Raw genomic sequence first — 11,366 nt, forward strand, 5'->3', positions numbered from 1 at the left:
ATTTTAATATTTTTCAATGAAAATGTGAGAAAAATGATACAAAAATGATCATTCCCTCCAACATCGTGAATCTTATCGCAATATCAGTCAAAATAATCGCAATAAGATATTTTCCTCATATCGTGCAGCCCTAGATCCAAGGAGAAACTGGCTGGATTACATGACAAGACAGGCTTTTAAATGACGTGAAAGCATTTCATTTCATTGACTAAAGTCACCTACATGTGGCCTGTTTCAATGCTTCTAACGCGACAGTGATTTTTTTTTAACTTTACAAAAAAGAAGCCAGCCAAAAGTCCTCCAAGCATCCTCGCGCTATCCTTGAGCGCCTCGACGAGAAGTTGCTGGTTGACGATAAGATAAAAGGTCGCCATGGAAACAGAGATTTTTCTTTCTGAGATGTGGCCACCGCGGGGGGGGGGGGGGGGAAACAGAAAGGGAAACACAGAGGAAAGGAATGGGAGAGATGAAAAGAGACTTGGTGCGAGGCAGAGAGGGAACGCTTAGGTGGAGGACGTGAGAATGATATCTGCAGGATCCGAGAAAAAAGAAGAAAAAAAAAAAATGTGACGGAGACCAAGCGCGAAAAAAAACCCCGCTGAGGCAGCCAGAATGTCACTGCCTGCTGTAGCCCGTGCTCGTGGGAAATCATCTGACCTCACAATCTGGGTTACCCCACATCAGGAAGAGAAAATAGGGGGACCAGAGAGGGTAGAAAGACAGAACATTTGGGGCGATCATTTGTTTTTCACTTTCTCGCTCCCTTTTTTTTTTTTTTTTTTTCCATCTCCCTCTCTTTGTTCTGGAGGGAGGCAGAGAGAAGGAGGGAGGGGGGGAAGAACACTTGGGTGTCCTCTTTCTTTCATCCTGTCTCCGTCTTACCTGGAGCCGTGCAGTTCTTAGATTCTTCACTCTCCATGTCCTCTAGGCTGCTGTTGTCCATTTCCTGCAGTAGCCTCCTCCCTGTCCATCTCTCCTGCCCGTCGCTGCCGTGGCCGGACACATGGAAACCTGGAGGATGTTTATCACAGTTTAAAGTCGACTTTCCCCCAATAGATTCAAAGACGTCTCAGTGCGGCTACAAACATCTAGATGAGCGTTTTTATACACAGAACCTTGAGTGTGAAACTGTGATAAGATACCTGAGTTTCAGTACTGATAAAAGAAAAACATTTTGAGTAGTATGAGCATGGGTAAAAGGAAATAGCAAAAGTTATGATTTATATCAGAAACTGTAGTAAAGGTGTGATAATAACCATACAAGGTCATTGCGCAATGACTCTAAAAAGTCTCGGTCCCGATCTGTGTCAGACATTTTTTTTGGCCTTTATTTGATAGGACAGATGAAGAATAGTGGGAGAGAGAGAGAGAGAGGGGGGGGGGGGGGGAAAAACATGCAGCAGAGGGCCGCGGTCGGAATGGAACACGAGGCCGCTGCGGTGAGGACTGAGGCTACATTTACATGGCTACGTTTTGGTTTGAAAACGAATATCTTTCACTACATTTACACCTCGCATTCACACTGCTCTGGAGTTTCAGAGCCCCTAAACCGGAGACATTTTTCTGACCCCGTTTAGGTTTAGAATCTGCGGGGTTGTTGTTGCAGTCTCAACGGCCGCAACTGGAGACCTTTGGCAACACCGACACTGACGCCGACCTTTCACCGCCTGATTGGGTCTAAGAGACTAAGCTACTAATGTTACCATGGCAACTACCAGCAACGGGCAGCGTATACATGCTGCCTCCTGTTTACCCCGGCACGCACATGCCCGGTATACTAAAATGTTGATGAGAAATGCGGTTTGGGCGGGTTAGTTTAAACGTAGATTAGTTCTTCTACTGGACTTAAAAATACTTGTGTGTACGGAGATCGCTTTTGGCTGAAAAACGTCGCTTAATAACCAAAACGTAGCAATGTATAGTAAATGTAGCCTGAGCCTTAGTCCATGGGGCGCACGTGACGCTCAACCAGGTGGGCTACCAAAGCAGTTTTGAGGCAAGTCAGGAAGTGCGATGAGGGCCTGGTGACAATGTAAATAATAAGGAAATCACACTGCAAGTAGAAACATCTCATCAAGTCCATCTGCGCCGTTCTCATGTTCTGAGAATACTAGAGCCTGACTCAGGGTTTTTCCTGCATAGAGGAATTTTTGGCGCCCCGTAAAGAGGTTTTAGCCAGCCCCAAAGGAAAATCACCAGCACCAAAATGATAACAATAGAAAAATTAAAAAAGCTAATCAAACCCTCTCTAAACAACCGTTGAACAAGCAAAACATAAACTTGAATAGGAGAGCTAATCTTAGTGTTAACTCCAGGGTCGGGCTGTACCGGACTCTTCCGGTGATTTATTTAAATGTTAATATGATTTTTTTTTTAACCAGTTTTGTTAATTGGGGTTTTATTTACTCAAGCATCATATACATTTTTGTTTATCAAATTGTCAGAAATAACAGGAAAATGCGTAGATTTCTGCCAAATAAGGTAACACAGACTAATCACTTTATTGTACGCGGACCGATCATGCTTACTGTCGTGCATAGTCGCCCCCCCCAAAGGCCCAATCTGGGACAGGAAAAACCCTGCTGTCTGATATAGGATTTTTCAGACCCATATACAGATTTCAGAGCGGGAAAACTCACAGATTAACAATCGAGTATTAGCCAATAAAGTAGTAGCCAATAAAGTGAATTTTTTCGGCTTGAATGAAAATGGACCTTTTATATCTGAATACCGATTTTGTCCACCGATTATGCACTGACTTGTTACTCAGAAGTCTGCTTTCTTAAAGCGTAACTCTCGCCAAAATGCAACCTAAGGTCTTTTTGTGAATGTACCCGAGTCAAACTTTCGTTTAAAAGTATATTTAGGACGGAAACGCCACTTTCAAGGTTCACTGTATTCTCGTTTTCGGTCAAATGGCCTTTTGAATAGGAGAGCTAGGGGCACTACTATGATAGCATCAAAATCACTATTTTTAAAACACTAAGAAGGCTCGACACAACATGAAACTTTGCTCGAAGTATCACCAGGGGCTCTACTACAACGGAGCATTAGGGCCACATCAAGGGAAAAAAATTAAGGAGGAAGATGTTTTATTTATTTTGCATTTTGAGAATAAAGTCGAAATGTCGAGAATAAAGTTAACATGACGAGAATAAAGTCAACATGACGAGAATAAAGTTGAAATACTTTTTCGAGAATAAAGTTGAAATGTCGAGAATAAAGTCAAAATGTCGAGAATAAAGTTGAAATGTCGAGAATAAAGTCAACATGACGAGAATAAAGTTGAAATACTTTTTCGAGAATAAAGTCGAAATGTTGAGAATAAAGTCGACATGTCGAGAAAAAATTTGATATTTCAAGAATCAAGTCGGACTTTTGAGAATAAACCAAACTACTAGCTATATTACCTATAGTATTCTACAAAATGCATGAACTCTTTCTCTTTTAGCACATAAACACAGTATGATGATAAGTATTAGGAATTTGAAGAGATTGTGCCGAAAATTGCGTCTGTTCAGAAGGAGAAACCACACAAACTTGGAAGAGGTGGCCAACTGAAATAGCTTGTAATGGACAGATGCAAGGGTATCGATGGTTACACCTACACATATGTTGTATCACAAGACACAATAAGACAATTGATTTGTCTGATCCTGATGGAGTGGAGCTCAGGCGAGCGCGACACTCCAAGGACGTAACCCATATCTATGATGTTTCCTACATGGCAGCTGGCATGGCGGACAGTCGCTCTATTAATTGATAAAGGAGTTGAATTTATTCTCGACATTTCAACTTTATTCTCGACATTTCAACATTATTCTCGAAATGGTATAGTTCAACTTTATTCTCGTCATGTTGACTTTATTCTCGACATTTCGACTTTATTCTCGAAAAAGTATTTCAACTTTATTCTCGTCATGTTGACTTTATTCTCGACATTTCGACTTTATTCTCGAAATGCAAAATAAATAAAAAAAATATCTTCCTCCTTATTTTTGTTTCTTTGATGTGGCTCTAATGCTCCGTCGTACTCTACACATGAACTCCAGCATTGAGAACATTTTGAACAACTCACTTTAGCAGTTGTTGTTTACGCTATCCGCCATCTTCTTGCCAGTCAAAAAGAGTTCAAGCAAAGTTTCATGTTGTGTTTTAAAAATAGCTATTTTGATGCTATCATAGTAGTGCCCCTAGCACTCCAATTCAAAAGGCCATTTGACCGAAAACGAGAATACGTTAAATGTTAAAAGTGGCGTTTCCGTCCTAATTATACGAAAGTTTGACTCGGTTATATTCACAAAAAGACCCTAGGTTGCATTTTGGCGAGAGTTATGCTTTAAACAAATAACTTTATTAAAGAATATTTAACATTAATATACATTTTACATACACTGTCAATAAATAAACACTGAGAAAATAAAGAATAAATTAAAATAAAATATCTAAATAAACATCAGTACTGTATGTTCAATGTCAGTCAATTGCTGACCATTTAAATAAAGAACTACATAATGAGACCATTTCTTAATCACTCCAAGCATCGTGTTCTGCATTATATGTTCTGTGAAAAAATGTCATAATGACGCATATCGGACAACATATACCTCGATACTGATAGTGGCGATATGTCTGTGATAGGCCTATATCAATTGGTCCGGCTAAATATCGTTTGGACCAAAGTTTGATCTCGATCTATATCTAAATACTTTATCAAGTTTTTGGCAAAATCCAAAGTTATGTATTGGTAGACCCCTCCCCCTGTATCTCAGTGGCATATTGAAATCCTTTAAGGATGTGGTACAGCAGTTTGGTCTTTATTTTTTATATATTTGCAACTTCGCCAGGACGGCCAATTACTTCATGTCCAATGGTCCTATGATAAGGTTCAGGAATTTTGGACCAGGATACATGATAACCTATGTCTGATTGCAGGGACCCAGGTTCCATTCAGCCCAAGATTATTTGTTCTGGGTCAATCCTAAGCAGGATGGATAAACACATAAGAAGCTGGGTCCACACTAGTTTAATGATAGCCAGACAGATTTTTTTTTTAAGAGGATGGAAGAATGAAGGGGTGCCGTCAATCCAGGAGTGGGCTTGTGAGATGGCTAGGGTGGCGGCGTTTGAAGACATATCATAGAAACGGTTTGCCAGATTGGATGTCTACACTAGAAAATGGGGAAAGTACCTGAGCTTTCTGGATGGCTCCTAAGAAGCTTTGTGCTGGGGAGATACGAGTATGATGGGCTTATGGTGTTATCATTTATACATATGTTCATTTGCTTTATTGTTTACTGTCTATTTTGTTGTATGGTCTTGAATATTGTAATGTAGTTACTGTGTCATCTTTTCTTGATTTTTGTCTGGGTGAGTGGTGGTGATGACAAAAGGGGGGGGGGGGATATGTGCAGTTATATTGTAATATAACTAATTACTCTCAAATGACAGTAACTGGTAATCTATAATGTATTACATTTTGGAAGTAACTTTCCCAACACCGTTTACCATATTACCAGAGTTGACGAAAAGTGAAAAAAATGCCCATCAAAAAACCTTAGACCCCTACGTAGAGTCTTAAAATGTCAAATGTTCAAAACCCAAATCTATTCAGTTTACAATAAGCCTCACTTGGACAGAATAACACCAGAGAAGGTTTGGCATATTTGTTTTAAAAGGAGAATTCCGGTCGATTTCAACACGTAGCTATGTTGTTTGTTGTCACGTAGTGCTGTCAGTAGCGAGAAAAATGAAAATAATCGGTGTTGCCTACAACGAGTTATGCTACTGCTAGCTTTCGCACCCTTTCGGCTGAAACGGGGCAGGTTTTAAACGTGCTTTTAGCCTCTTAACATGTTCGAGATGTCAGTACAAGCGCCTACCCATGTGAACTGATTCCTTCCCAGTGAACACAGTGAATAGGGCTGCAGTAGATGTGAAAGAAATGCATAAAAGTTGTGCTAATTCATACCTGTGTTTAGTTCCGGTGTTGAGACGGCAAGACGAGTGCTTAGGGACCGTCTACAGAGTACAACACCAAAAAGAGATACAAAAATATGTATTAATCTAATGATTAAATATGGTAGTGTCTCCAAACTCACCTCAATTATAACTTGTCCCCTGCTAGTTGTACTACAGCACTTACTTTTAAAAAATAAGCATATGCCTATTTTTGAAAAAAGAAATTCGGTGTTGTAGTTTGTAGACGGTCCCTAAGCACTCGCCTTGCCGTCTCAACACCAGAACTAAACAGAGGTATGAATTAGCAGAACTTGAATGCATTTCTTTCACATCTACTGCAGTCAGATTCACTGTGTTCACTCAGAAGGAATCACTTCACATGGGTAGGCACTTGTAATGACATCTCGAACATGTTAAGAGGCTGAAAGCACGTTTAAAACCTGCCCCGTTTCAGCCACATGGGTGAGAAATCGTGGTTGAGGATAACTCGTTGTAGGCAACACCAATTATTTTCGTTTTTCTCCCTACTAACAGCACTTCGTGACAACAAACAACAGAGCTACGTGTTGAAATCGACCGGAATTCTCCTTTAAAAATGAGTGAAACAATTAATCGATTAGCAAATAAATTTTCCGTCAATCATCTAAGTGATTAATTGTTTCGGCTCTAGCGTATTTCAGCACATTCACCATATTACCAACGTTTCTTTTACTGTCATGAATTGGGCCTTTTCGTTTCGATGTAAAGGTTACATGTTAGTGTTGCTGTGATGTTGCAGGTAGAAAAGTGCACGTCAAGCAATGCGTTTTATTTTTATAGCGCCAGGGTTGTCTTCTCCGTCACATTAAACTTTGATTATTTATGTAACAACAGGGTAGTGCACAGCTGGAGGAGTGCACCACAGATGTGTCAGTTTGGTATATCTCACCCCTCCTCCCTTCCCCCGCGATTCATACATTGAAGGGGGAATTTCATGATTTTTCCAAAACAAAGTCCTCTCGGGGTGGGTGGAGCAACAGTGCAGTGTACAAAGTGGGGCTCCCACTGTGGCTACATCTGCACATTCTTCAAGTAAAGCAGCAACGCCAATGAATTAATTTCATACTTCAGAGAGCCCAGCAGGAGCGCTCGGCCCTTTCCACCCTGCCAACCACAAGCCTGGCCTAAGAGAGAGGGATTCAAATGAAATGAAAAAGGCCCAGTTCTTCAACAGTCCTCGGGGCAGGGCTGAACTTCTCACCTGGCCTCACCTTCACTACACCACACTCAGCAGCTACAGCGGCAGCAGCAGTGGGATCTGCGTGCGTGCGTGCCTGCCAGCGCTGTACCGCTCCCTCCCTCCTTCTATCTTTCGCTATCTTGCACGTGGAGAGAAGAAGAAAAAGAGGAGGGAATGATTAATGCACCACAGTAAGGAGGAGGCGTGGAGTTCTCCGCTTCCAGCTCCACAGCACCAAGCTCAATTTAGCAGAACTTCATTAAGCGCATCATAAATAATCAACTTCAATTGACATTCCGGCGAACTGATTAGGATCTTAACAAGAACACAATGGGGACAAGGGAAATGCATTAAACGCCCCAGTGTCATCTCCTTGTTCAACTCTAATTTAGAGCACGTGCAAAGAGCGAGCAGCACTGTTGCATTTCCATGTAACCAGGATACGCAGTGCATGGGGAGGAAAAGAAGGGGGGAGGGGGAAGGGGGAATGAGTCCCACTGATGATGCACACATCATGAGTATGTATGAATATTCATGCAGGCCTTCTGTCCATAGAAAGTGATGAATACGTCTCACTTTAGCTGACACCGACTCAGTAATCAAGTGGAGTGTTGGGGGGGGGGGCACAGTCAAAAAAAGAGAAAGAGAGGAACATGCAGACATCAAGTCAAATGGTGCAGATGTTTGCCGTTAGGAAGAACTGCACTCAGGGGCGCCATGACCCCGGGAAATGTTGAGCGTTAAACACATAATTCAGAAAAAAAGAAAGAGAAAAAGTAAGAGAGAAAAATAAGTAAGAAAGAAAAATAGATAGAAAGAAAAAAAGACAGATAAGTAGAAAGACATGTTAAGGAAATTATTATTCTGAGTCAAAATCACAAGAAATCTCTTTATTTTTTACGCTCCTATTACCAATGATTAAAAACGTATTCACTATCAAGGTTTCGTCTGATTGAATTGGGATGCTTTGGCAATACTAATCATTTAACATACATGTCAGATAGGGGAGGGAATCACCAGAGAATTCACGCTATGATATTATCACGTTACTTATGTCACAATACGATATTAATGCGTTTTTAAACATATTGCAATATTCTGCGATATATTGCATTGTAATACTGTTTTCCCAACTTCCAATCTTTCCCAATTTCAAATGATGTCTCCAAAAAAGGAAACTTTGTCAACATCTGTTTCATCTAAAAAATAACTGTCTCCATTTGTTCACCTCACTTCAGTTTTATTGCTGCAAAATGCAACTGTCAAGCAGACAAACTGACCAACACGTATATAATAATGGAACGGTACTTGGCGTCTGTGTATCGATACAGTATTGCCACGGAAAATATCTCGATACTATGCTGTATCGAAATTCCCCCCCATCTCTAATGTCAGAACAGCATTGAAATAGAGTTGGAGGGATGTGCAACCATTTGCAGTAACCTGGAGATGTAGGCCTATGTACCCTGAGGGCTCAGTGCCCTGATTTCACCACTCTGCAGCTAAAACACCTGAACATACAGGAGCCTCTGCATCCCTCAGCCCAGAACAGCATCCCATACAGTAGTTAAAGCTCTGATGGATTTCAATGACAGTCTGCAGTATACCTGCATGACAGTAGGCCTACAGACACCTTGATGCTCCGACGCCCATGGGAGTTTTCAGCTCAAACTGGGTTGACGGTTCTCACATGTACATTAACACAAAAATGACAATGCAGTGGTTCTGTCATGGACAGCTTAACCATAACCCATACATGATATGTAGAGGTGCAACGATGAATCAATTAATCGATTAGTTGTCAACTATTAAATTAATCGCCAACTATTTTGATAATCGATTAATCGTTTGAGTCATTTTTTTATAAAAACAAAATAAGATTTCTCTGATTCCAGCTTGTTAAATGTGAATATCTTCTAGTTTCTTCTCTCCTCTGTGACAGTAAACTGAATATCTTTGAGTTTTGGACAAAACAAGGCATTTCAGGACGTCATCTTAGGCTTTGGGAAACACTGATCCACATTTTTCACCATGTTTTGACATTTTTATAGATCAAACAACTAATCGATTAATCGAGAAAATAATCTACAGATTAATCGACTATGAAAATAATCGTTAGTTGCAGCCCTAAGTGATGATTATAATGCTTGGGAATAGGGCTGCACGATATGAGGGAAATACGCGATATTTTAAACTTTGGTGAATATCGCGATAACGAGAGGCTATTACTCGCGATAAATGAGTAAAGTGTAGGCTTCTCAGTTCTGCTGCTTATTCTGCTAAAATACAACAAAATGCTTGTTGAATTTAAAACAAATGAAAGGAAATCATTAACCAACATTCTTTTATTGAACAAATTGAACACTGAATTGAATAGGCCTATAAAAAGGTACAACTAAAAAAAAATGACAGTTACATTTTAAAGTGCAGTTTTCTACTTATATTTTCTTTCAACTAAGAAGTCTCGGGGTGTCTTTCGCGATATCTCGCAACCTTTGGGCTAGTTGATATCGCGTTTACGATAAAAAAAAAACAAAAAAAAACGATAGGCTATATTGTGGAGCTCTACTTCGGAACACAACTAACGTGAGAGTCTTGTAAGAATAGGCTATTTCAGAACTTTCAGTAACCAAAGACGCCTTGTCACACTTTACAGTGAAGCACAACAGTTCATTTACACAGTTGGTGAGTGACACACTAGGTTCCTGTGGAGAAATTAAGAGTAGTCTAACATTTAGCATTAAGTGATAATATGAAGCTTTTAGTACGATGGTTTTCACTATGTAGCTGCTTACACTAATTAATGTGTCTTTACGAGCACAGTTAGCCTAAGTAACGTTACAGCTGTGTGTTTGGTGACAAGAGGGACAATATAAAAGACAGGTAACTGGAGAAATGTTACAGAGCCAAACATGTAGCCTACAGCAATGAAACAAACAAGCGAACTACTGGGGGGAATTCAGCTCCCCTTCCCCGGCATCCCAGTGCTCCGAACATGAGCTGAACAAACGGCTAAAATCCTCACCTGAATTTTCCGCTAAGTAGGAAAACCCCTTCACGACCAGAAGCAAGCCGCCGAACAAGCATATTTGGATTAAAACCAACTCCTTTCGTCTTTTCCGTCTGGCTTTCACCTTCCGCTGGTTCGGCATCACTTGCGTCGGCCGATTCCGGAGTCGGATACCCGACAGAGTCATCCTCTCTGCCGCTGTCACATCCATGCGGAGCCCCGAAGTAAACAAAAAAAAAACTAGCAACCTCGTTTAATTCCCGGGACTGACGTATCTCCCTGGAATGGATGAAAAAAAAACTAAAGGGGAGGGGCTTCAAAGGAGCAAGGGGGGGAATGTTGTTTTAAAGTTGGAAAGTGGTACCGCTGGGATGCTGCGAGGGCTGTTTAGCAAAAACAGTTTCTGGCTGGAAGAGCCGGGCTCAGCTTCTCAAGTCATGTTGAAATGTGGCTTTGGGAGTAGTAGAGCAGAGGACTGCTGAACGAGCCCTCCATGGAGGCGTCCGCGTGCTGAGTGAGACACGGGGAGTATGAGAGAGAGAGAGAGAGAGAGAGAGAGAGAGAGAGAGAGAGAGAGAGAGAGAGAGAGAGAGAGAGAGAGAGAGAGAGATGATGCGCGTGGGAATGTACGCACACACATTGACTAAGGTAAAAAGCCAGGTAAGAAATATTTTTCCTATAGGCTACTGGAAAAAACTTATAGGCTATGTGTGTGTGGCTAAGAAATTTCTACCCATGTGACGCTGAACTTTTTGGCATTTCTATTTTATTCAATGTAGACTACCACTATTAAAGCTGCATTGCTAGATTTTTCCATATCTACGCATAAAACAAAATTGCTTCACCCCCCTCCAAAGAATCGAGAATCAATACGAACCTAAATCGAAAGGAAGAATCGGAATTGGATTCAGAACTTAAAATTAAAACGATGCCCAACTCTAATGGTGGACATGTTAGCAAATCTAGCAGACACAAATCAGCAACACAAGCATTCATTTGTTGTTGAGTTACTAGCCACCAGACCAATGAAGTCCAGTATTTACTCTAAATATTTAGCAAAATGATCACTATGGTCACCATGCCTGCTGTTTGGTAGCGGCTCAAAGTGCATACAGACATGTTGCACTTTGGACACAGTTGTAAGCCATACAGCAGCGATGGCCCAGTGGTTATGAT

General features: G+C 40.9%; 1 protein-coding gene across 1 annotated transcript in view; it reads right to left on the reverse strand.

Annotated features, from left to right (window-relative positions):
- Window positions 1–10,723, reverse strand: part of LOC116039684 (sodium/potassium/calcium exchanger 3-like) — an 88,819-nt gene extending 78,096 nt beyond the window's left edge. Inside the window, exons 1-2 of the mRNA XM_031284652.2 lie at window positions 10,206–10,723; window positions 883–1,011 (exon numbers count right to left, since the gene is read on the reverse strand). Coding sequence (XP_031140512.1) covers window positions 883–1,011; window positions 10,206–10,401 — 325 coding nt within the window. The 5' untranslated portion in view covers window positions 10,402–10,723. The remainder of the gene's footprint in view (window positions 1–882; window positions 1,012–10,205) is intronic.
- Window positions 10,724–11,366: the final 643 nt, after the last annotated feature.

Source organism: Sander lucioperca, chromosome 4 (assembly GCF_008315115.2).
Source record: "Sander lucioperca isolate FBNREF2018 chromosome 4, SLUC_FBN_1.2, whole genome shotgun sequence".
NCBI lineage: Eukaryota > Metazoa > Chordata > Actinopteri > Perciformes > Percidae > Sander > Sander lucioperca.